Source organism: Choloepus didactylus, chromosome 19 (assembly GCF_015220235.1).
Source record: "Choloepus didactylus isolate mChoDid1 chromosome 19, mChoDid1.pri, whole genome shotgun sequence".
In the NCBI taxonomy this organism is placed as follows: domain Eukaryota; kingdom Metazoa; phylum Chordata; class Mammalia; order Pilosa; family Megalonychidae; genus Choloepus; species Choloepus didactylus.
The window spans coordinates 13,891,646-13,919,256 of NC_051325.1; the positions used below are offsets into that span (position 1 = coordinate 13,891,646).

General features: G+C 41.2%; 1 protein-coding gene across 6 annotated transcripts in view; it reads right to left on the reverse strand.

Annotated features, from left to right (window-relative positions):
• CFAP61 (cilia and flagella associated protein 61) overlaps positions 1–27,611 on the reverse strand; it is a 302,443-nt gene that overhangs the window by 47,466 nt on the left and 227,366 nt on the right. For all 6 annotated transcript variants that reach the window (XM_037812259.1, XM_037812260.1, XM_037812258.1 and 3 more), the window contains one exon: positions 25,993–26,198. In XM_037812259.1, the coding sequence (XP_037668187.1) occupies positions 25,993–26,198 (206 nt within the window). The remainder of the gene's footprint in view (positions 1–25,992; positions 26,199–27,611) is intronic.

Here is a 27,611-nt window from a genome sequence, read left to right on the forward strand (position 1 = left end):
GATGTATTTTCAATAGAAACATTATTTACAATAACAGGAAAAGCTGGAAATAACCTAAATGTCCATTAATAGGAACATAGTTAAGTAAATTGGGATTTAACCATTCAGTGGTCATAAAGAAGCCATTAAAAAAGATGAGATCTTTGTGAACTGGCATGCAAAGATCTCCAATACCTATCAGTAAGTGGAAAAAGAAAATTGAAGAAAATGATGTACAGCAAAATCCCGTTTATTTGAGAAACGCACACACTCACCCATTCAGAATAGGGCAGTACTGGGAAGAACTATAGAATTGAGATGAGGGAGAAACTCATTTTGGTGGTGGTAGAATTTTTTTGAACAACCTTTTTAAATCATCTGTCTTTTCTACTTAATTTTAAGTGTTGTGAAGGGAGGACACACATCCTTCTTCATTGGTGGCTGTTGCCTGAGTACCCAATACCCTGGTGTTCATGAACACAGATGCTTGTCTGCACTGAATGAACAGGAATTGACATTTTAAAAATTCCAATGGAAATTATCAGGGATATGCCAAAAAGATGTATCAATAAGGATGCTTATTACAGGGTTAATTATCAAAACAAAAAGTCAGAAGCAACCTGATTAATTAAGTAAGGTGCATTAATATGGCAGAAAAGTCAAATCATATCTCAAAATGCAGGGGTATTGGGCTTCCACACCTCGATGGTTGCTGATGTGCTCACAGACACAGGGGACTCTTGGTTTGATGGGTTGAGCCCTCTACCACAGAATTTGCCCTTGGGAAGACTGTTGCTGCAAAGGAGAGGCTAGGCCTCCCTATAACTGTGCCTAAAAGCTTCCTCCCGAATACCTCTTCGTTGCTCAGATGTGACCCTCTCTCTCTGGCTAAGCCAACTTGAAAGGTGAAATCACTGCCCTCCCCCCTACGTGGGATCTGACGCCCAGGGGAGTGACTCTCCCTGGCAACGTGGAATATGACTCCCGGGGAGGAATCTAGACCCAGCATCGTGGGATGGAGAACATCTACTTGACCAAAAGGGGGATGTGAAAGGAAATGAAATAAGCTTCAGTGGCAGAGAGATTCCAAAAGGAGCTGAGAGGTCACGCTGGTGGGCACTCTTAAGCACAATATAGACAACCCTTTTTACGTTCTAATGAACTGGGGTAGCTGGCAGTGGATACCTGAAACTATCAAACTACAAATCAAACTACAACCCAGAACCCATGAATCTTGATGACTGTATAAAAATGTAGCTTATGAGGGGTGACAATGATTGGGGAAGCCATATGGACCACACTCCACTTTGTCTAGTTTATGGATGGATGAGTAGAAAAATAGGGGAAGGAAACAAACAGACAAAGGTACCCAGTGTTCTTTTTTACTTTAATTGCTCTTTTTCACTTTAATTATTATTCTTGTTATTTTTGTATGTATGGTAAGGAAGGTGTCAGGGATTGATTTTGGTGATGAATGCACAACTATGTAATAGTACTGTGAACAATCGAATGTATGATTTGTTTTATATGACTGCATGGTATGTGAACATATCTCAATAAAATGAATAAAAAAAATCATATCTCAAGAAATGGCAAAATATTCACAATATCTCGGTAAGCCAAAATAGCAAGTTATAAATCAGTATGTAAAATATTGCTAAAAATATATAAATATTTCCATATTTAGAGAAAAAAATTATTGAAAGGACATACAACTGAAAAATTAACCACGATCCTTTCTGGGCAATCTCTTATGGATGACTTTTGGTTTCTTTTTTGTGATTCTCTGTTTTATCCCCAACTTACCCCTCATCTCTACCCCCCAATGTTTGGGTTCTGCAACGATCATCTATTACTTTTTTAAGTGGAAAAAAAGTTGTGTAAAAACGGATGTTTTTGGCATGATTTTTCCATAAACCTACAACTTCTCTAATTAAAAGAAAAGAAAAAAATAATCTCTAGAAATACAGCTCAGCAGTTTAGAATCGTAAAAGGCTTTTTTCTAGATGCCTTTAGAAGTGCATTGTTTATATTCTATTTGACTATAATACAACTTGTCTGTTCATACCTTAGTAACAATACCCCTAAACTCTTTTCTTTTTGTTGGCTTTAGACTTTCATATGCTGAAGATTTTGAGCAATCACATTTGAGCTCTCTGGGAAGGGAATTCCCCTTAGAAGAGATTAGTCTATTATTTGACGTTTGCTCATCTGAATCCTGTACTTGTTTTCAGGAACAAATTGTGTTTGAAAGTAGGGGACTGTCTGTACTTCTTATCCTTTTTGTAGTACCTGATATATTTGGGGTGTTTTGTTCTCCTATTTTAGGAAGAAAAAGAAGGCTGAATAACTTCTGGAAGTTCCTGTTGTCCTTATGATGATTTGAGATCCGTTTAATCATGGGAGCTTTGTTTAGTTGAAAGACATATCTTTTCTTTCTTGTGTTTAAGTTCCCAAGAAAGATGTAGGTAATCTTGAAACCATATTGGCTCACACCAGAATCCTCTCCTAGTGAGATTTCTGCGATAAGGAGGAGGGTGGCACTGTTACCAGATCTCCAGGGAGGGGCACTTTCACTAAAGATGGTGATCGCAGAGTTATAATTGTGTGATCGCATCATTAACAGCCGTCTGATATGATTGAAAACAAAGTCTTTATTATGATACTTTAACAGTGGCAAGCCTGAAAACCACTCACACTCTAATTCAATAAATAAGCTACTTAAGTATAGAAAGTCACAAGGAAGAACAGATTTTGTGTCGTGTTAGCAAATTTGATTTTCATTAATGCAAGATGAATGTCTTCTATGAGACACTTTTATATCATATTAATGACATGATAGCAAACGGCATTCGCAAGTTGCTAGGCAACCTGAGGACCCTCTAATGATCTTCTCGGTACTCGAGAGGCCACGGAGGGAAGATGCCAGAGCTCTGATGATATTTCCCATTTCTTGGCAACTGTTTCTGCTGGAAGACCACCTTGGGAGCTGGGAGAAGGGAGTTAAGGAAACCATCTACCCTGCCAAATATATATGCCCTTCACACTTCCCTCCTTTTCACTGCCTTACTATGTGGGAGAGCAAGCATTGAAAAATGGGCCTATATATGAGAGGTCAAAAGTTCTCAATCCATATAGCCTTCCCTCTGCTTGGGTAGGCAGTTGGCTGCTGTGAAACCAGGACAGGAAATGTGGTGGACCCTTTGGGGGTTGCTTGCCAAGTCATAGTTTGTTGGAAACCACTGCTTTGATGGAATCTGCTCCCCTTCTTCCTGTACCTTCCTCCTTGGCTGTAGGTCCCCACAGCCATGTCGTGACTTCATGATCTCAGTCCCTGGTTATGGCTGATGCACAGGGAGAGCCATCTGATCCAAGTGCTCCAATTATGTCCTGAGCTTCAACCACCACCCCAAAACCTTAGTGGCGTAGAACAATGGCCGTTTTACTATGCTCATGATGGCCTGGCTCTGCTCCAGGATGTTTGGCGCTTCACATAGGTAGACAAATGGCTGGGAACCACTCAATTAGCTGGGGCTGGAATCATGTGGTGGCTTCTTCACTCACTTGTCTGTCACCTTGGCTGGATGACTTGAAGGCTGGTCTCAGCTGGAACTTTTGCGGGAGTGTGGCCCCACAGTCTTTCTAGGTAGCTTGGGCTCCCTCACAGCATGGCAGCTCAGTATGGTCAGACTGCAAATGTTGGAGCGAACGTTCCAGACAAGACAGGAGCTGCATGGCCTTCTATAACTTAGCCTCAGAACCCACATGGCTCACTGTTTCCACACTATTGGTCAAAGCAGAAACAAACCTGTCCAGACACCAGTGATGGGGACATAGCCCTAACTTTCTCTATGGGAGGAGTGCCAAGTAATTGGCAGCTGTGGTTTGAAACTGCCATGCCAAAACACACCCATTGGTCACTCACTAAGGAATCTGGAGTTGGGACTGAGAAGCATCTGGTTGAACTCTGTGGTTTTGGAAGCTCTTGGGCAAGCAGGGAAAGCCAGACTGCAGAGAGGGAAACAGCCCCTACTCGGTTCCTCACTGCTCTGTCTTTCCTGATTGTGGTCCATTCCCAAGGTCTAGCCCTGTCCCTGCCCTTCACTACTGTGAGCTAAAACCATGAATCTTTGCAATAATCTCCTTTTTTTTTTTTTAAGCTTAAATCTAGCTTTGGTTGGTTTCTGCTGCTTTCAACCAAAGAGTCTTAAGTAACTCATAGATTATCAATTGTTTGAGTGATTTCTGATATAAATGATTTAAATAAATGATATACATTCTCATTTGTCAATTTTAAATTGACTTCTCATTATGGTAAATAAGGACTTATCTTTTTACACAGAAATCCCACTTCTCTCTATCCCAGTCTTCGAAAATAGTTTCTATTACAACTTTAGGATACATCTGTTATTTTAACAATGCAAATATTATTCACATTTCCTTTTTTGTATATCTTTTGCTTTCCCTAGAATTAATAACTGCCCTGCTTTTTTCTTAGTTTTCAATGTTTCTAGCACAAATTCTTCCAACAGGTTCCAGCAGCTCTATAAAAGCTCCTCAATATTATTTTTCACATAAACATATCAAATAATCAAAATGATTACTTTTTCCCAGAAGCCCCCACCTGTCACAGCCTGCTGTGCTCCTCTCCTGGCATGGCCTGGCTGTCCTCTCAGCACACAGTGACTTCCCCACACTGTGCGCCACAGGCGAGATGTTTTAGTCCTTCTTAGTTTACAACTTTGGTTGCTGTTGTTTAATACTCTTTAATATAGAGAATTAAAAATATATGTAAAAGTGGAAGTACAGTAGAATGCCCCCACTCCCACTACCCAACCCACGCAGTTTCAACTGCTATCAACTTGAGACCAATCTTGACTAATCTCATTTTCTCCCATCCCTCCTGGATTCTTTTGAAGCTATTCCCAGATATTTCAGTATGTCTCTCTAAAAGATAAGGAGTTTTAAAACTGCAGCCACTGCGATTGCTTGTTTAATATTTTTAAAAGAGAGAAGAAGGGGGGGTAGAAATGAGCAGGAAAAAAATAAAGAATGCCTTCAAACCATGGAATCTGGGAAAACTCTATAAATTTGAATATTCAATATGCAAAATGGTCTTCCTATGTCTTTTTTTTTCCAATTATTTTTAAGAGCTTTAATTTTTAGAGCAATTTTAGTTTTTTTACAGTTTACAGAAAAATCACACAGGAAGTACAGAGATTTCCCATGTATACTCTCTCTTCGCCTTCCCTCCCCTCACACAGTTTTCCCAATTATTAACTTCTTGCACTAGTGTGTTACATTTGTCTCAGTTGATGAACCAATGTTAATACATTATTAGTAACTAAAGTCCATGGTTTACATTTGGGCTCACTCTTTGTGTTGAACAGTTCTATGGGTTTTGACAAATGCATAATGTCATGTATCCACTATTATAGTATTATATAGAATAGCTTCATTGTCCTACAAATGCCCTGTGTAAACTAGATTCTTTTAAAATTATATATATAACCCCAATATTTGCACTCATAAAAATTAACTAAATTCCTTAGTATCATCAAATAGCTAGTGCTGAAATTTCCAATAATCTCATAAACTTCACACATTATTTTTACTGCTTATTTGAATCAGGATCCAAATAAATTGTTATGTTTTGAAAATCTATAATCCCTAGGCTCTCCCTCCCTCTCCATTTTATTTCTCGCAGCCTGTTTATTGAAGGAATTGGGCTGGTTTGCCCTGTAGAGTTTCCCACACTTGAAATTTGCTGACTGAAGCTCTGTGGTGTTTTAACATGTTCCTCTACCTCCTCTATTTTCTATAAATTGGACGTTGATCTTGAGTCCTGATAAGATTCAGGTTCAATTTGCTTTTTCGGTTTTTTTTTGCAAGATGACTTCACAGGTGGTGGTGTGTTTTTCCACCAGGAAGCGCATGCCTGGTTGTCTCTCTTGTGACATCAGCAGCCTCTTAAATGCTTATATCCATGAATTCATTGGGGGTTGCAAAATGGTGATATTCTCATCCCACCATTCCTTCCTCAGTTATGAGTGGAGATAGTCCTATTCCTTTGTTTTTTAACTGATGGGTGGTCATAGACTTATCGTTTGAAATTATTTCCTTCCAGAATTTTGAAGACATTGCCCCATTGTCTCTTAGGTTCTGAGGTTGCTATTGAAACAACTGGTGCTATTTTTATTTGAATTCCTATTTAAAGGCCCAGTTTCACTCTCTGGGAGCTTTTGGGAACTTCTCTTTATCCCTGGTGTTCTGGAATTTCATCAAAGGGAGGCTTTCATTTGTTGCATGGGGCCTTGTTGGATTTTTCCATCTCAAGACTGATGTCTTTGAGTTCCGGGAATTTTCCCTTCTATTGTGCCCTTTGATAGATTCCTCCACTCCGTTTTCTATTTCCTTTCTAGAATTCCTATAAATCAGACAGAGGGCTTTGTTCTCTTTCTCATGAAATTTCTTTGACTTTATCTTCCAACACTTCTACTCCCGCTGCTGCCATTCTTGGGGCAGGGGAGAAGAAGGGGACTAGAGAATTCCTCCTCTTCTCAGAGTTAACTGATCGGTCTGGTGTTCCCAAGCCTGGAATTTCTCCAGTTCAAATTTCCCAGAGAACAAACCTTCAGTCTCCTTTGGGGAGGCGAGAAGGAGAAGTATTTGCTTGGTTGTACAAGAAAGAGAGAGGACTGGGAGGGTCTGTTTTCAGCCCTGGGCCCCATCCCAGCCTTGATGATAATGTGTATATCCCAGTGTTTCCTCAGCAGGCACTTAAATTTCAGCTTTCTCTGCTCTTCTAGGTCAAGCTCCCTAAAATATGTTGTCATCCCTCCTCTACCATTATCTCCTCTCCAGTTTTCTTTCTCCTTACGGGTAAGTTTACACATTTTTTTTTTTTTTTCTCATTTTACTGTTACTTTGTAGGGGTTTCAGGATGGAAAGGAGGTAAACTTGTTTGTTCAATCTTCCATATTTAACCAGAGTGTCTAAATTATTTTTCAATATAATCTTAAACAGTAAGTCTTTCCACCAAACTTTGATCTAAATTTAGTCTCACGGAATCTGAATTCTGGGACAGAAATTTATTGGAAAATGCACTCTAGAGCAGCATGAGCTCTTTGTTCCCATGGATTTGGGGATGTTTGATCTCATAAAAAAGCTGTGTTAGTGAAGGTTTTCATCATTCTTGTTACCGTAGTGTATTCCCTGGACTCCCTAGAAGACAGAGCCTGAGGCAAGGATTAAGTTCTAGTGTTTATTTGGGAGGTGCAATCCCAGGGCAGCCATCGTGAAAGAAGGGGGAACTGAGGTGGAGAAAGATGGGGAGCAATTCAAGATCACATGTGAACATCATGCTAGGGTCGCCCACCCAGCTGTGCAGAATGACTCTGAATAGGCTGTAAGAGAAACTGGGCCTTGGAATGGTCTATCAGAGGCAGGAAGAGGGGGTTTATCTTCTCTGGCCCCATTCTATCCACAGGGTCTTAAGGCCCCATCACTCTGCATGGCATCATCCAGCCTCACTGGAAGCCACTTGGAATGCCAGATCCTATGGCCTGTGTATACAAGGCTTCATACAAGCCAGAAGTGGGAAAGAGAGCCATAAACCCACAGGAAACCAAGAGGCTGAGAGAGTGAATGTATACTAAATATCATTTTCTCTGTCTGCTTAAGATCTCTCCCCAAGCAGCCTGGCCTCCTTGGAAAATGAGACCCACCCAACCCTTTCTCCTTCCTGCACAGCCAAGCAAATACTGCCCTGGCATCTCCCTAAAGGAGACACCGCCATGCCAATGGTCTAAATGGGTGGGTACATCATAAAGCCAGGCCATTCCAAGTCCTTCTTCACTAATTTTTTAAAGGGGATTGGATGAGAGAAGTTCCTCTGCTCTCTCAATACAAAGGTGTGAGGTGCATGAGCCTGGGATTTCCCAGACTTCCACCATAAGGGGAGGCCATCCAAGAGAAAGAAGCCAATATGCAGTCAAGAGGCTGAATCATCTCAGTGTTTCAAATCCTACCTTCTGGAGGCCTAATCCCATTGTCACCCTTGCCCCTACCTCCATTTGGTCCTGGAAGACACTAAATTCCCCTCTGGGGTCTCAGTTAGTTGGAGCTGGACTTCTGGCACTTGCAGACAGTTTCCCAGCTGATGATGGTGACCATGTTATAACTTCCATATTTCTGACCAGTAGAAATAACAAAGCCTGTTTTACCTTTTATCCAATAAAATTTTGAAATGATTGGGAAAAAAAGTCCTCACATTAAAAATGATTCTCTGCAGGGGTATTGGCCTACCCCACCTCAATGGTTGCTAACATGACCACAGACATAGGGAACTGGTGGTTTGATGGGTTGAGCCCTCTACCGTAGGTTTTACCCTTGGGAAGACGGTTGCTGCAAAGGAGAGGCTAGGCCTCCCTATAGTTGTGCCTAAGAGCCTCCTCCCGAATGCCTCTTTGTTGTTCAGATGTAGCTCTCTCTCTCTCTAGCTAAGCCAACTTGAAAGGTGAAATCACTGCCCTCCCCCCTACGTGGGATCAGACACCCAGGGGAGTGAATCTCCCTGGCAACGTGGAATATGACTCCCGGGGAGGAATGTAGACCTGGCATCGTGGGATGGAGAACATCTTCTTGACCAAAAGGGGGATGTGAAAGGAAATGAAATAAGCTTCAGTGGCAGAGAGATTCCAAAAGGAGCCGAGAGGTCACTCTGGTGGGCACTCTTACGCACACTTTAGACAACCCTTTTTAGGTTCTAAAGAATTGGGGTAGCTGGTGGTGGATACCTGAAACTATCAAACTACAACCCAGAACCCATGAATCTCGAAGACAATTGTATAAAAATGTAGCTTATGAGGGGTGACAATGGGATTGGGAAAACCATAAGGACCACACTCCACTTTGTCTAGTTTATGGATGGATGAGTAGAAAAATAGGGGAAGGAAACAAACAAACAAACAGACAAAGGTACCCAGTGTTCTTTTTCACTTCAATTGCTCTTTTTCACTTTAATTATTATTCTTATTATTTTTGTGTGTGTGCTAATGAAGGTGTCAGGGATTGATTTAGGTAATGAATGTACAACTATGTAATGGTACTGTGAACAATCGAAAGTACGATTTGTTTTGTATGACTGCGTGGTATGTGAATATATCTCAATAAAATGAAGATTAAAAAAAAAAAAGATTCTCCACTTCAGATTCCTTCTTACTCAGCATGCTATTGCTGACCTGTTACAATAAAGGCTTTTAGCACTTCGGTCCAGGACACAATTAGAAAAGTCAGTGTGGGGTCAGATGACTTCATATATCGAATATTTGCCAGGACCCAGCAGCCTTTGCTCTTGTATCTTGGAAGACCCATTTGCAGACCTGTGCTGATGGCAATAACTGAACTGATGGACACTCTTCACAGTGCACTGGAGACGGTCCAATGTGGGGGCCTGAAAGGCCCAGCAGATCATGGGTAGTGAGTCTGTGTTAATATCTTGAAAGAGATCTAGCTTTGTTCAATTATCACATGCAGAAAGCCTACAGCTCACAGGCGCCGTTTGTCAGCTGGGGCTGCTCGTGGCTGGGAACTAATCATTAAGCCTGCCAAGGAGCACAGGCGCCTTCTCCCAGCAGCCTCGCGGCCTCCAGCGTGGTGTAGATTTTCCTATTTCACTTGGATTTGCTCCTAATGATTGAACTATAGATTATTAATGCTGAGAAACTCTGGGGTCCCAGAGTGACTGTGCCGGGCTCTATTTTGCCCTCCGAGCGTCCAGCACGTTTTCTGGACTGGCCGACAGTGCACCGGCAGCTGCCGGAGCCACCGGGCCAAGAGGGCACCATGGGATCTAAGCAGTGGCTCCTAATTAGCAGCTGCAGGGGTATCATCGGTGGCATTTGGTGCTTTCTTCTCCCCAAATTACCAGAGAGATGGAATAATAAGTCACAAAACACAGTTCAGCATTTGCTGGGTGAGTGACAAAAAGTATTTTAAAGAGAGAAGGAAAAGTGACTGGGACCACATGGGGGCTGTGCCATCTGTCCCTTTGAGAAGTTATCCTAGGTGTGAGCAGGGAATAAGTACCAGGCAGCACACCTAGAGCCAGGGTTAGGGGCATGCAAGGCCTGCAGCAGGGCCTTCCAGAGCTGGGCTGTCCAGCCCTCCACCCCTGGTAGAGTAGAAGTATAGCACAGCAACTCTATGCTGGACAGCTCCTCCAGGGACGGCTCTGAGTGAACACTGGCTATACATAATCTCGTTTAGTCTTCTCAGCAATTCCATGAAGCAGTTAGAATCCCCCTTTTACAGATAAGGAAACTGAAGCTTAGAGGAAATGAATAACATGCCTAAGATCCCATCACTGGGAGAGGTCTAAAGGAACCCCAGGGTGTGTGTTCTTTGCCAGTGTAGAGTCCTTTTTGCACATATAACCATTGGGTGAAAACCAGTAAACTCCCTCTTTACCCAGATAAAGAACTTGAGACTGGTATAACTTCAGAACCAGGTTCAACCCCAGGGCTAGCTGACATGGAGGTCATTTCTGGGGTAGCAGAATGAGGGTACTCAGGGAACTACCATGTACCCCGGACACCAAGACCCAACAAAACACCCTCCACATAGCTGCATGGCAGCCTACTGAATTGTGAGAGCTGCTTTTCTTCCTTGAAACCAGCATAAAACTTGGAGCATCTGCAGCTATAAGATATGATCATCTGTGGGATAAAGAGAGTGAACCAAAGGGGAAGTTAAACAGGGTCATAGGATGAAGAATGACTCAAAGAGGTCAGTAGGTAGAGTGGTCTTTTAGTTTCCTTGGCAACTCAAGCAAATACAATGCAATTGATTGGCTTAAATAATGGGAATTTATTAGCTCATGGTTTTGAAGCTGGAAAAGTCTAAATCAAGGCATCATCAAAGCAATGCTTTCTTCCCAAAGATTGGAGTTCTGGGGCTGACAGCCAGTGATCTTTGGTCCTGAGCGGCTTCTCCTGGCCTCTCCCTTCTCTTCCGAGTTCAGCTGACCTACAGCTTCCTACTTCCCATTGCTTTCTCCCTCTCTGCCTGAATTTCATTCTGTTCATAAAGGACTTCAGTAATGGAATTAAGATCCATCCTGACTGGGTTGAGCCAAACCTTAATTGAAGTAACTTCATCAAAAGGTCCTACTTACAATGAATTCACACTTGTAGGAATGGTTTAAGTTTAAGGACATGTTTTTCTGGTGATTTACAAATCACCATAGGTGGTTTATGTTAATATGCTTGGTGTTATGCCATATATTAGGCTGGAGATATTATATGTGATGAATGTGTTCTAAAATTTGAAAAAATTTTAGTACTTTAAAGATGTTGCTCCATTGTCTTTTCCCTTAAATTGTTTCTGATGAGGAAACTGCTGTCATTCCTATCTTCCATCCTCTATAAATAATGTGTCTTTTCTTCTCTATCTGCTTTTAAGATTTTCTCTTTTCACTGGTTTTGAGCAATTTGAATATCATGTGCCTTGGCATAGTTTTCTTCATGTTATGTGTGTTTGTGTGTGTGCACGGGAATCATTTAGCATTGTGGATTTGTGGGTTTATAGCTTATATTTGGAAATATTTTGGCCACTGTTTCTTCAATAATTTCTTCCTCTTTCTCCCTGCCCAGGGACTCCAATTACACAAGTAGTTTCAAGTGGACAGTTTCAATTGCTGTATCTTCAAGTTCACTGATCTTTTCTTCTGCAATGTTTAATGATTAATCAATAATTAATAATCCAACCAACATATTTTTCAACCCAGACATTATTGTTCTCATCTCTAGAAGTTTGATTCAGGTCTTTTTTTTTATACTTTCCTTGCTCTCCTTAACTTTTTGAACATGTGAAATGCAGTATTAAAAAACTGTTTTAACACACTTATCTGATAGTTCTAGCATCTCGGTCAGTCTCGGTCAGTTTCAATTGATTGTTTTTCTTCTCGTTATAGGTTGTATTCTTCTGCTTCTTTGCATGCCTAGTAATTTTTTGATCAGATGTCAGACATTGTAAATTTTGCCTTGTTAGATGCTGGATACGTTGGTTATGCTGGCTAAACATTCTTAAACTAGTTTTGGAATGCATTTAAGTTACTGGTTCAGAGTTTTATCTTTTCAGGTCTTGCTTTCAAGATTTGTTAGGCAGGTTGGAGCTAATTATTCCCCAACACTGAGGCAAGATCCTTCTTTGTACTCTACCCAATGCCACTTGAATCCTGAGGCTTTACAGTCTAGCTGGTGGGAACAAATATTCAAGGAGGACCCTCTGAAACTCTCCAGAGTTCTTTCTCTGTGCAGCTATCTCCTCTCTAGTATTCTGTCCTGAGAACTCAACTGTTTTTGACTCTCCAGACTCAGCCCCATTTGCTCAACTCAGGGGTGTCTGCTGGGTTCTATCTGGGTTCCATCTCCTCGCGCCATGGTCTAAAATCTCTCAATAATAGGGTTAACCATATTTGTTTCCCATCTCTCAGAGAGCACTGTCTTTCATTGTCTGGTATTCAATATCATTTTGCACATTTTCTCCAGTTTTTAAAAATTTTTTCAGGTCTGAGGGTAAATCTAGTACCCCTAAGATTTGAAAGAGATTTGAATTCCACAACATCTGCACCCAGGATTTTGGATAAGGGTAAAGTTCATCTTACCAACAATAGACATAAATCCACATTTCAAATGGTCTTCTTGATAGTTGTGCATTTTTTTGGCTGACTTCTGGTTGAGTTTGATTAGATAGTTACAGGAGATATTGCAGACTGGTTCAGCCAGCTGCACTCCAGATCCTTTCTAACATGACTTACCCAAGACACCACAGATAGAAAAGAAAAAGACACATTTCTCAGACTCACAGAAAGTGTGGGTTCTACATGGGACCAAGTTTCCTCCAAAGAGACAGCCCATGCCAGTCTTGGAAGATGGACAGGAGCACCATGAGGTGAAGACCCTGTTTCTGCTGCATTTCTTGCCTTTGCTGGCAAGAACAGTCATGGAAGTGTTTGGTGTCAGCTGTAGTAGACTCCATGGGTGGTGTGCCGGTTTGAATGTATTATGTTCCCCAAAATGCCATTATCTTGATGTAATCTTGTAAGGGCAGATGTATTAGTGTTGATTAGATTGTAATTCTTCAATTGAGTGTTTCCATGGAGATGCAACCTCCCAACTGCGGGTGATAACTCTGACTGGATAATTTCCATGGAGGTGTAGCCCTGCCCATCCGGTGTGGACCTTGATTAGTTTACTAGAGCACTATATAAGCTCAGACAGAAGGAGTGAGCTTGCTATAGCCAAGAAAGACACTTTGAAGAATGCACAGGAGCTGAGAGAGGAGCTGCACATGAGAGCCAGTTTGAAGATGGCCGTTTTGAAAGCAGACTTTTGCTCCGGAGAAGCTAAGAGAGGAAGAACGCCCCAAGAACAACTAAGAGTGACATTTTTGAGGAACTGTAGCCTAGAAAGGCACGTCCTGGGAGAAAGCCATTTTGAAACCAGAACTCTGGAGCAAGTGGACACCAGCCATGTGCCTTCCAAGCTAAGAGAGGTTTTCCAGACACCAATGGCCATCCTCCAGTGAAGGTACCCGATTATTGATGTGTTACCTTGCACAATTTATGGCCTTCAAACTGTAACTGTGTAACCAAATAAACCCCCTTTGTAAAAACCAATCCATTTCTGGTGTTTTGCAAAAGGGCAGCATTAGCAAACTGTAACAGGTGGCAAGGGGCAGGACTCAACATATCTATTTTGCTGCTGCAGCTTGTGGCAGAGAAGGAGTGGTTAGGTAGCCAGCAGTTGTGGCAGTTTTCCAATTCCACAAATTGCTCACTATGGCAGGGATCAGCCAAGTCTGCAGAGCTATTTTCTGAATTTTTCTGGAAGACAGACTAAGGCCCATCAAGTCCATTCTAGGAGTTTTGTAAGCCACCCATAACTGGTGCTATATCTCATTCTATTTAAACTAGCCAGAGAGGAACCTGTTGTCTACTGAGTAAGTAGAGTAATCATTGTACTTTTCATAATGTGGCTGGTAAAGACTTTGAGGAATGGGAGACAGGTTGGCTCTGCCATTTCCTGGTTCATTTGTGCATGCTTGACCAAGACTTTTTATCTGTAGTTTCTTTGGAGGACTCCTTTAAATGCTCTTGACCATTTTGTGGAGGTTAAGTTAGCTAAAACTAGATAGTATCTGTAAACCAACTGCAATACATTTCCAAGTGAACTAACAAGACCGCCCCCTCTGAGCTGAGACATCCCCTTCTCCTCGGATGTGTGGAGTACCCTGTGGGACACACGTCTGTCTTTCATGTGGCCAAAAAGGAGCTAGTATCCGTGCTTTAAAGACTAACAAATCTTGATTCCTCTTTGTTTTTTAAAGATAAAAATACAAATAGAAGTGCCAATGTTTTGTTCTTTCAGAAAATTATCCTGTGCGTCTCCTGAGGTATTCTGTCAGACAGCAAAATTATATTCATGTCTCAAGCATAAATTGTTAGTTTTTTTGGTTGATCTTCCAACAACAGATAAATGACAAGTCCAAAACAAAAACCACTATGTCCAAATGGTGGCCACTGCAAAAAGGGAAACATACTCCACTCACTCCACACCAGGGAGTCAGGCTGAGGGTCACGGATTCTGGCTGAGGTGCTCCTGATGTCCCTAATGGCTGTGACCCCTGGCCAGCCCTGCCTTGGTTTCCCTTTTGAGAGGTGAGATGCTGGACTGCAGTCCAGGTCCTTCCTAGAACGAGGTGCCAAGGGAGGTTGTGCCAGTTTGTATATATTATGTCCCCCAGAAAAAGCCATATTTTTTGATGCAATCTTGTGGGGGACAGATTGATTAATCTTTTTAATTAGGGTGTGTCCTCTTGATTGGATGTTTCCATGGAGATGTAACCCACCCAACTGTGGGCAATACTTTGATTAGATTATTTCCATGGAGATATGGACCCCGCCCATTCTGGTGGGTCTTAATTAAATCACTGGAGTCCTATAAAAGAGCTCACAGACAGAAGGAGCTCAGAGCAGCTGAGAGGGACATTTTGAAGAGAAGCTTAGAGAAACATTTTGGAGACAGCCTTTGAAAGCAGACTTTTGCTAACTCTTTGCTCTGGAGAAGCTAAGAGAGGACAAATGCCCCAAGAGCAACCTTTTGAAGAACACACAGGAGCTGAGAGAGGAGGTGGAACACAACCTGGACCAGCAGATGTCAGCCATGAGCCTTCTGAGCTAACAGAGGTTTTCCAGACGCCACTGGCCTTCCTTTGGTGAAGGTATACCCTATTGTTGATGCCTTACTTTGGATACTTTGTGGCCTTAAGACAGTAACTTTGTAACCAAATAAACCCACTTTATAAAAGCCAATCCATTTCTGGTATTTTGCATAGTGGCAGCATTAGCAAACCAGAACAGAGGTTCACTGCACTGTCCATGTGCTTTCTGCAGGTCTTAATTCTAGGAGCAAATAGCAATATATTGTCCTCTTATATAGCTCAATCACTTAAAATATGTTCTGGGTGGTAGGATTAGGTATGGGTTTTATATTCTACTTGACTTTTTAATATTTTTCTAAATTTTCAATAATAAACATGATACATACATTTGTGATTGAAAATATTGAAAAAGTAAACCAAGATGCACAAAATAATCCTCCAAAAGAAAAAAAGAAATGGTCCAGTGCTAGGAGGAAAGGAATGAGAATGTCTCATGCATAAGTCCCTGCTGCCCACTTGGCTGCAGAGCATCTCGTTTCAACTGCTAGGTTGCCATAAAACATTTAGGCAGTCGGGCCGGTTTCTTTTTTGTGGTTCAGTAGACTGAGGACATTATTTCTGAAATGTATTTATTTTGACAAATCCATTCACAGTAGAACAACTCAGTTGGTTCTTGGAGTTTGGTAAAGAGGTATTTATATTAAAGCAGTTCAGTAGCCTTGTCAATAGGCATTGACTCATCTGCTATCATTTTAAGCTCATAAATAATAACTTTGGACCCACATGCTGTCGGATGAGTATGCAATGAGAAAGAGGAAGAAAATCTATAAAGGACTCTATCTTCCACAGCAAAAGTTTGAAAAGAAAAGTGATATTACAAAGATGCTCAGAAGGAACAGAAGTCAGGTCTAAACATACCAGCCAGATTTCCTGAACTCCAAATCAAGACTTGTGCCCTGACAATGGGAGAGAACATTAGTAATCAAGAGTGTCTGGGATAACTCTGGTGAGGAATTGGCAGGATACTTGGGTTTGGCCAAGTGAGCTGTAAGCAGATATAAATGAATAGGGAAGGACATCTGCTGTGAGATGGAATCTTTGTTTCAGGCAGCAAGGCCCGAGTGCCCCTTGAAAGCCCACGGAGAGACCAAATGCCCCACCAGCGCACCTGCTCTGCCCTTTCTCCCACGCCTCCATCCCTCCCACCTATCTGCCTTTGGCATGTGAGTTGGGGAGAATTTTCTTTCTGGTTGACCCCAACAAAGAATGTACAGAGAGGAAACCCTTCCTCCTTCTACCCATTGAGCCTTCATGAGCCCCCATCTGTTAGTGAGTCAGGGACTCAGAACCAAATGGGGTTGGTGGTTAGCATTTTAGGAAATGGTTATCCATCCACAAGTGCTATACTTGACATCGCCCACTACAAAGTCCATGGACATGACTAGTCCACAGCAGCACTATATGGAACTTTCTGCAATGACGGAAATGCTGTATTTTGCACTGCTTGATATGGCAACCACTAACCACATGAGGTTACCGAGCACATGAAGTGGGCTGCTGCAATTGAGGAACTGATTTTTTAATTTTACTTAATCCTAATTAATTAAAATTTAAATTTAAATGGTCACTTGTAGTGATTGACTATCATTTTCGACAGTGTAGGTCTAAAGTTTTTGTAACTCTTGACAATGCTTTAAACAACTATCCGAAACAGTTTGTAAAACTATTTAGTGTTAACTTCCAGATATAACTCAAACAGTTCATAATTTCAAATTTTAAATGATACTCAGAACCTACTTTGTTTGAAAGGAAATCATCTTTAACTGTAGCTTACATAGAAACATTTGATCCATCTCTGCTATAATATGTCCTGGGAGTTTAGTACAATTGCAACTTTAAATAAAGCACCTGCTTTTTCACTTATCTAATTCTCAGTAATGACCTCTTCCTAGGAAATTTTTTTCTCAGATAATAAAGCATATTAAATGTCATGGGTATGCCCAAATTGACAATTTTTTAAAATAAGATACAACAATCACATACATTAACACAATTTTAAAACATTTGCTCTCTTTAATTTTTGAAGGAAGTACTGTAATTTTCCAAATTTGCATTAATTTGGGAGAGAGAAAGAATATTACATAAAAGACTGAAATTGTCCTCGCCTCTCCATATAGGCTCTTATTGACTTGTAGCATACGTGAACAGGTGCGGTGACGTAATTACAGGTTTGCCCTCATATACTACTCTATATCTTTTACATAATTTCACATCATTTACTTTTATCCTGTGATGCCTGCAGACTTATCATATATTATATCTCTATTTTACAGATGAGGTAACTGATGTTCAATGAGATTAAAGAACTCATTCACATTCACAAAGCTAATAAGCACCGGTGCAGGAATTTGAACACTCCGACTCAGCCTGCAGTTTTTTCCACTCTAAGGAAAGAGAAGGAGGGATTTGCTGTCACAGACTTCAGGAGTTTAAAACCAAATCCTCTTTGACTATATACCAAGAGTGCACAGGCAGAGCATGAAAACGATGGTGGTCAGGGGTGGCAGGGGTATAGATAGGATGGTTACAGACAACTTAAAGGTGGAACGTGGCCTCCTCCAACTTTTCTTTGTTTTTATAGAGCTTGATGAAAATTTCGATTTTTAAAAATAATTTTTGTAGAACAATCAGGTTTGTGACTGGTGTTTTACACACTCTACGATTTGTCCTATGCACTTTTGACAGTTCGCATTCTGTTTTCTTCTGGAATGCGGGGCCAGAGAAATCATATCCCTGAGATTTGAATATATGATTAAAACATACATATTCCTTTTCAGATAATGAAAGCACTGGTTTGCGTAATGATATGTGACAGTAACATGGACCAGTAACACCAGAGGAGCACCAACAAGTTCCTCTGTTCAGGAGAAAAGAGTGCCGGGTTGGAGGGTCAATATAAGGATTAAGGAAATTTACAGTGAGAGAAAACTGATGAATAGTGATCAGTTATTAAGTGTGAGCTCCTGTCCGTCATCTCCCTTATTAAATTGATGGTGATTGGCAGTGAATTTGCTTGCTCATTTTTTTTTGCATATTTTGAGATATATATTCACTCATCATATTTTCCAACCAAAGTATACAATCAATGTCTCACCATATCATCACCTAGTTGTGCAATCATCATATTCAATTTTAGACCATTTTCATTGCTCCAAAAAGGAAATTATCGGATTGACACAAAAAAAGAAAACCCAAAACACCCCTAATCCCTTATCCCCCCCCATTATTGACCCCTAGCATTGGTGCCACTAGTTACCATTGATGAAAGAATTTTAAGGTATTACTGTTAACTATAGTCCATAGCTTGCAATAGGTATTTTTTCCCCACATACCACTCTATTATTAACTGTTTGTACTAGTGTTGTACATTTGTACTAGTTCATTGCTTGATCACTCTTTACATTCTCATTAATAAAGATTTAACAAAAAATCCTGGATGTTAGATGGAATAGTCATTTTCTCTTTCATTCATTCATGGGCACAATCCTTAAGGCAAAGATTCTCACTAACACTAATGAGATTGAGGTACTTGTAAAAGGAATTTACACCTTCCTAATCCCTCACAACCATAGAAAACCCTAGTCTAGGCCTTTCCGGTAAATGTTAACATGATGTGCCAAATGATATTCTCATGAAAAATGAGGCAAATGTTGGAACACAGAGAATAATAAGAGATTAAAAAATAATGCTGCATATTATGCTGAGATCCATGTGCTCACTACTTTTAAAATTTATCTCTGATTATGTGAATGGGTGCTTTTTTAAAAACATACATTATCTGGTGTATTTTTTATCAGAAAAGTTGGGGTTTACAGAAAAATCATACATAAAATAAAGGGTCCCCATATACCTCTCTATTATTAACACTTTGCATTGGTGTGGGATGTTTGTTACAATTGATTGGGTCTAAGAAACCATTGCCCAATACAAGGTCCTGAAGATGCTTCCCTAGGTTTTCTTCTAGGAGTCTCACAGTTCTAGATCTTACATTTAGGTCTTTGATCCAATTTGAGTTAGTTTTGGTATATGGTGTGAGGTAGGGGTCCACCCTCATTCTTTTGCATGTGGACATCCAGTTTTCCCAGCACTGTTTGTTGAAGAGACTATTCTTTCCCAATTGAGATTTTAAAAAATCTCTTAATCTCTCCCTCATTTTTGAAAGAAAGTCTAGCCAGATATAAAATTCTTGGTTGGCAACTGTTTTCTTTTGGCACTTAAAGTATTTCAGTCCACTGTCTTCTTGCCTCTATGGTTTCGGATGAGAAACTGGCACTTAATCTCACTGGGACTCCCTTGTACCTAACGTTGTTGTTCTTTTCTTGCAGCTTTCAGAACTCTCTCGTCTTCTGCATTCAACAGTTTGATCAGTATGTGACAGGGTATACTTTTCTTCTAGTTTATACTATTTGATGTTCTCTGGGCTTCTTAGAAGTGCATACTCCCATCTTTTGCTAAGTTTTGGAAGTTCTCTGTCATTATGTTTTTGAATATTCCTCTGCCCCTTTCTCTCTTTTGTCTCCTTCTGGGATTCCCATAATGTGTATATTGGTGCCCTTGATGGTGTCCCAGAGGTCTCTTAGGCTATTTTCACTTTTATAATTCCTTTTTCTTTCTGCTTCTCCGACTGAATCACTTCAATAGTCTTGTCTTTGAGTTCACTGATTCTTTCTTCTTCCCACTCCAATCTGCTCTTGAAACCCTCCTGGGAATTTTTCATTTCAGTTATTGTGGTCAACTCCATTAGTTCTGTTTGGTTCCTTTTTAAACATTCTATCTCTTTACTTAGACTGTCATATTGTTTATCCATTGCTTTCCTGATATCCTTTAGTTCCTTCTTTATATTTTCCTTCGTATCTTGAGCATATTAAAGAACTCTTTTTAAAAGTCTTTGTCTGGTATGCTCACAGTCTGGTCTTCTTTGTTGCTGTTTTGTACATTTTTATCCTCTTCCTTTGGATGGGCCATCATTACCTGTTTTGTTTATCTGTTTGTTGTCTTGTAATATTTTCTTGAACACTATACATTTTAATATTTTTAAATGTTAACTCTGGGATTTATTCCCTGAGATGTCTGTTTCTTGAGTTTGTAACCAGCTGGTGATATGACAGGGATTTTCTTGTGTGTTAGAAGCTAACAAATCCAAGCAAACTGTGGTTTACCAGCCTCTTACTCCAGCTCTTCCCTGGGTGCTGTACAGTGTTTTACTGGACTCCTGGGTTTCAAAATAGTTGACTCAGACAGTTCCTGCCTGTTTAATAGTTGTTCTAGTGGAGGGACTGATGCCTGGAGCTTCCTACTCTGCCATCTTGTAGTTTTCCTGGTCTGGATTTTTTTTTTTTTTTTAACACCATAGTCTTTGGCATTAATAGCTGAAGGATCATGTGCCAGCCATAATTTCCAACTAGTTTAAAAAATCTCTTTTTTCATAGTAAGAAAAAATTAATTCCACACAAATGTCACTGTGGGAAGATGGGAGGGAGGTGACATACACTAGAAAAAAACCCCCACAAGTTTTAATTACAGCAATATTGCAAATAAAGATGGACATATGTGTGTCAAATGGAAGTTGTTCCCCCCACCACCCCCTACTGATCTTTACTTCTGGATCTAAGCTTGACCCTCTTAGAAACAAGTGATGCTCAAGAATTTGGATTCAGCCTCCCAGTTTATATTACAGCATGAGAAACCACTGAGGAAGAACCTGCTCATTGAGTCAAGGAGGTCAGGGGAAGACAATGAGGAATCTTCAGACAGATTATGACTACATTGCCTTTTACAAGGGTGGAGAATTAGCCTGTAACTAAATGACTGGGAAGCAAAATGAAGAGAGCTGATTTTGATTTTGTCAAGTCATTTGAGAAAGGATCCTTTATAAGGCTACCAAACAACTAGTATTATCTGAAACAGAAATAGACGAAGAGGAACCCTTTAAAGAGTCTGCAGGAAGGCAGGTCAGTGACTTGGTAAATGGCCGACAGGGAAACACTTGAAGGCTGGGAGTAACTTGGGGGAACTATGATCTACCAACTTTTAGATATGGACAAAGAGATTGAGAAGCTGGAGTGGGCAGTCATATAGCAAGAACACTATGATAAGTCTGGACAAATGGATACCTGGAATTTAGTGTGCAATTTACTACTGGACACAGCACAAGGTCATTGATTACACAGGAACAGAAAAACACAAGTCACGATTGAGTGACGCTATTGGACATAATCAATGAATTCGGAGATAATGTATGGGCTGGAAGGTTTCTGCTTCAAAGACAGAGAGAGCATGAGGCTGCTTTCCTAAGGGAAGGACTTCTGGAGCTTCACAGTTCATAAAGGCAATGGCAGCCTTTTAAAGGGCCTGCTCAAATCGCATTTAGAATATTGTGCACCGCAGCACTCACCACTAAAAATAGGCCATTCGAGTGTTTGGGAGAGTGCGGAGGACGGCGGGGCTGGCAGGAGGAGAGGACGTCTGAGGGCGGCCTTTTGAGAGCTGAGTTCGTTAAGATGTGAGAAGAGGTGATTTAATCAAGGCTATGAGTATCTGATGGGCTCTTACAAAGAAGCTAGGGCAAGACCTATTCACGCCGTGAGGATAAAGGATGCTGCAGACTGTTAATTAGGGCTAAGGGGAGAGATTCAGAAGGCAGGTTTTTTTTCTTTACAGGGTCATGGATAAGTGGGGGTAAGAGGAGGTAGAGTTCAGAAAGCACAGCAGGCACAAGACAGGCCATGTTAAAGCCCCTGATGGCGGCTTTAACACATTCTCACTTTCTCACACATATACACTCATACACATACACACACAGTCTCTCAGTCACACACAGTGCTCTTTCACACACACACTCACCCACATGCTCACACACACACAATGGTCATGCAGTCACACACAATCACACAGTCTCTAACACACACTCACTGCTCTCACACTCACACTCATGTGCTCTTTCACACACACACACTTATAGTGTCTCAAATCTCACACTCACCTACACACACACACACTCTCCCCACACAATGCTCACACACACATTCACACAGTCTCTCACACTCACACACACTTGGGCCCTCTCACACACTCATCAGTGCTGAATTAGTTCTCTCCCACTCCAGCAGCCATGGTTTGTCCTGGCATTCCACAGGGAAAACAAAGGATTAAATACAGGCAGAACCCCAGCCAGCCTCGGCCTGATCCTTCGCCTACTGCCATCCCATGACAGCTGTCTGCACCACTGCTCGCTCCCCACATGGCACCGAGCAAGCCCCTCTGCAGGCAGCCGGAGTGGCTGCTCACGGGGCCTTGGTGCCACCGCAGCATCTGACACCCATGGTTGTCACAGTTCCCTCTGGCACAGCCAGTGCTGGCTCTGCTCTGGGCCCCGAAGGAGGGAGAGTAGATTGGGGGAAGTGGGGAGAAAGGATCCAGAGGCCTCTTTTGAACCCAGGGAGGAACTGCATCTTGAAATCATGCCTGACTAGCGAAACGACAGAGCAGCTGGTTGACAGTCAGCCCCTCATGGCATCGAGGCAGGCCCGTACTCAGAGGATGGCAGATGAGGAAAAGCTCCTGGATCCGAACAAGAGATATCATTGGTGCTGCCAAGGTCAGGAAAACTACTGCTAATCACACCACTGCCAAAATCAGCTAAACCATTCACCCTGCCTGGGAAGAACCTTGCCAGCTTGTCTGACAACAACAGATAGGGCAAGCAAGCCTGGGCCAAGAATTAGCACTGGGACCTGGCAGTGCTCTGTGGCACTTGGAAAGAATGTGGCTGCAGGTGCATGTGCACGCACACACACACACACACGGGAGCGACTGCACAGGTGTGGCCGGACCCTCAGTGTCCTCACTTAAAAATTATCCAGGACCCCTTCGATGATCAGCGACTGTTTTCCTGCCCCCTTGTTTCTTTCTTACAGATGTTATTTGGCATGTCCTAAACTCCAGTGCTGACCTGTCTTGCCATCCCCAATATTTACGCTCAGCAAATCAAATTAACTTTTAAAATTAATACTATCATCGGCTAACAGCTGTGGTCCCAAGCTCACCCTGTCCGTTTCAACATTACCATCTCAGGGAAAAACCAAGGACCTAGGGCTTTTGAATTTGGTCAGATGTGAAAATGATTTTGTTTTTATCAGAGAAGTCTTGTAACATATTGTTCCCTGCCAAATAAAATTTTTCTTTAACAACTGATTCCCCTCTAACTCAAAAATTTAGGGCAAGGTTAGCCACAATGCTAAAATCCTCTGCACAAGTGAAGGAGCGAATTAATTCATTTTCTGAATACTTACATTTTTCTCTATTTAAAATAAATACTGGAGTCAAGTCTACAAAGATTTCAGGAGGAAAAGTCTATGATTAAAGAATATGATACTTTGCAAAATATAGTTGAAGGTTGAGAGCATTAGGAAGATATTTTCATAGTCAAAAGTTTTCAGAAACTAAGTTCACTCTCTGGAAAAAAATTGAAAATCCATTCCTGATAAAAATGCTTAGCAAGGCAGCATCTATATCTTAACCTGATAAAGAGCATCTACAAAAATATGTATGACAATTGTCTTACCCTTAATACTAAACATTAGAAATTTAAGCTTAGGTACAGGCAGGGATGCCATCCCTCTCTACTTCTATTCTACCTTTTATTGGAAATCTTAACCAGTGTAATAAGAAAAGAAAAAGAAATAAAAATTACAAAGATTGGAAAAGAAGAAAAAAGCTATTGTTATTCACAGATGATATAAATTTTCTATGTGGATAATCTAAAAGAATTTACAGGCAAATTATTAGAATGAATAAGGGAATTGAGCAAATTCACAGGACGTGAAACTCTACAAAAATGCATTTCTACACACCAGCAGCAATGAATAAGAAAATGGAATTTACAATGACAATAAAAATATAAAGCACCTTGGATCTTATCAAACAAAAATCATCCAAGCCATTGACTGAGAAAATTATAAACCCTTATTGAAAGACATTAAAGAAGACCTAAATAAATCGAGACACATATTATGTTACAATAGTGGATTCAATATCAAAGACATCAAAACCACAGGAAGATATCTTTTCACACACCAGATTGGCCAAACTTAAAATCTAATGGTACCAGGGTCTGACAGGGCTGTGGAGCAAAGAGAACTCTCAGGCACTGCTCCTAGGTGGCTTAAATCAATACAACTACTGTGGGAAACATGTTGGCATCACCTAGTCAAGTGGAAGGCGTGTATGCCCTGCAACCCAGCAGCTCTGTGCTAGGAAAATGCTAGAGAAATTCTTGACACGAGGTATATCCACAAGGTTCACCATATTGTAATGGCCCCAGATTGGAAACAATCTAAACAATCAACAGGAAAATAGCTGAATGAATTGTGACATATAACACAGTCATATAATGGAGTACTATACAGCAGGGAAAATAAATGAATCATAGCCACGTGCATCAGTGTGGATGATTCTCACAAACATAGTGCAAAACAGAACACTGACCTTCTTTAGTAAGTCAGAGAATCCATGCAAAAATAGGCAAAACTAATTATTACTTAGAAAATCATATGTATATGGTAAAGCTTTGAGTCAGGGGTTGGCAAACTCTGGCACATAGACCAAATCTGGCCCAATGACTCTTTTGGAAAATAACGGGTTACTGACACATAACCATGTCCATTTGCTTAGGGAATGCCTATGGCTGCTTTTGCACTACAAGAGCGGAGTTGAGTAGCTGTGACATGTGACAGAGACCATATGGCCTGCAAAGCTGAAAATATTTACTCTCTGGACTTCTATGGAAAAAGTTTGCTGATCTCTGCTTTACTGGAAAAGAAAGGGAATGATTAACCCAAACTTCAGATTCATGGTTACTTCCAAGGAGTCAGAGGGTAGTGTAGCCATAGAGAAGCTTCTAAAGTCCTGGGGTAAGGATTAATTTCTTATTGTAGTTGGTGGGCACATTATTATTATCCTTTAAAGTATATATACGTTGTTTTATTTACTTTTTGTTTGTATGCTGTATTCCACAATTTTAAAAAAATTTAAGGGGGGCAGAGAGAATTACTCGGATCCTGGCAGGCACCCTATATCTGGTACTGGCTCTGCCATCATCTTGGTTTGGGGATAGAGGGAAATTCCCCTAATCTTTCTAAGCAGCCAGCTGCACCCATAACGAAAGATACAGGTTCTTTCTAGCTCTGAAATTCTATGCCTTCCTAGAGATACATGATCAAAGAGCATCTTGGAGTTTGAAGAGATTAGACTTATGTCATGCAGTCTAAGCAACTTCCCAGGGCAGGGCCGCCTTTTGCCATATCCTAGACAAACAGCTGCCGCACCCCTGCTTCGGCACGGACGGTGAGGCTGGCATCCCAAACAGCCTGCCTGCCGTTGTGGCATTCCCCCCGGGACCAGGTTATTCCACATCCTGCCCCCCAATCTACCTCTTAAATTTCTGACTATTGCTTCAACCACCCCACATCCAATGGGACTTGAATCGGCATCTCATCCGGACCCATCCGTGGTCATGGAGGTCTTGTCAGGATGCATCCAGAGCCCATGCCTTGCCCCACGTGACCCCGTGGTCACATGCTCAGATTTGCTTTCTGATATTAGAATGAAATCTGTGCCACTCCAGCTTCTCTCTAGATTCCGTTTTGCTCTCTGGGGCATAACAAAACACGCCCCTCATTCACAAGCCATGATACATATTCCACAGCTCCCCTTTGTAAAACCACTCACCTGTAGAGATCCGAGATCAGGCTGGTGTCGTAGCGCTCGCACAGGTTGTTGAGGACTTGCTCGTGCTGCCCAAACAAGCAAATGTAGTTGGAGGCCGGGAAGGGCTCCTTAGAGAGGCACGTGATGGTTTCCACCATCTTGTACTTGTTAACATGAATTCTGAAGTAGTTCCCATCTTGTGCATTACCTGTAACTATTTCTATACCCTAGTGGGGAGGTGGAAATCAGAATAACGTTAGAAATGTTTCTGGACTTGGAGAACTATATCACAGTGGTTTACTGTTCAGATAATACCAGATAAGAGCTCTTGTCATTTGTTGCAAATAAAAGTAATGGACATTGACTAAACTCGGTGGAAGGTAACAGTGTGCCAGAAGCCACACACTTGGACTTACTGACTAAATATTTTAAACTGTGATTATGATGCTCTGTGTTTCTAAATTAGTGGCTAGGTTATGACCAATTCCCTATTACTCAATACCTCACACAGCTAAATTCATGGAACTGGATGTTCTCTCTTCTGTGAGGTGCTCTAGGATCATTAATTTCCTTAGTTTTTCACAGCATCTCTTTGAGAAAAAACTTCCAAATGGGATCAGAAGGAATTTCAGTTATTTTCAAGATTATGTAAACAAATGAAACAAGTAGAATGAGAATCCCTGATTGCTAGGTTTGGTGAGGTTTTGGTTGTTTGGTAAGGTTCCCAGGCAGAAGGTTCACATCTATGGGAAATACACATTTGGCGAGCTACTTTTTAGTTTGTAGATTCCTGGCCTTATGCCCCTAAGAAACACTGGCTATAGCTGCCAGGTGAGCACAGACGATTAGGTAAGATGCTGCGCCAATCTGCATCACTACCCCTCCTTCTATTTCAGCCCCTGCTGGCTACTGACCTACCATCCAGAGATGTGATCAACCTGGGGACCCTCGGTAGACAAACACAGGTTTTGTTTGAACCTTCACCTTACAACCCTAGACTCTGAACTTAGCAAACAGTAATGCTCAATAAGTTTTCCCAAATGCATATAGACTTAAGCTTTTACTCCAAACTTGAATGTGGCATTTAGAAACCTAACGCAGGTTGGACTGCACTGAGCCCAAACATTTACTCTGTCCTGGAAATGGCCTGGGGACTTTGTCTAAACAAGGACACACGGTTTAACTGAATTTTTAAATAAATTGAGGCTGCTGGTAGGTGTTTAGGTATCACACAGCCAAAGTCCCTGAAGAAGGAATCAGTCAATTGTACAGACATAAATGGAGATTAATGGAGGCACGGCAAGCATGCCTTGACCAACACCAAGTATGGTGAGAAACTGGATATTCTGGGGTGGGGAGAGGACAAAACTGCTTAGGAAAGGCATTGAGGGATGGTGCCTCAAGAGAGAGCCAACTGGTCCATCACTCATAGAGATGGATGGATTCAGAGAGGAAATCTATCTCAAAAATGGTATTAAAATACACACACACACAAAACATTCAATAAGGCATTATCTATCAAAACAATGGATGTACCCACACCATGGAATAAAATGCATTCGATAAAAACTGTTAACATATATTTAATTACAGGGAAACATGTTCACAGTACACTTTAAATGAAAAAAGTCATTTATAAG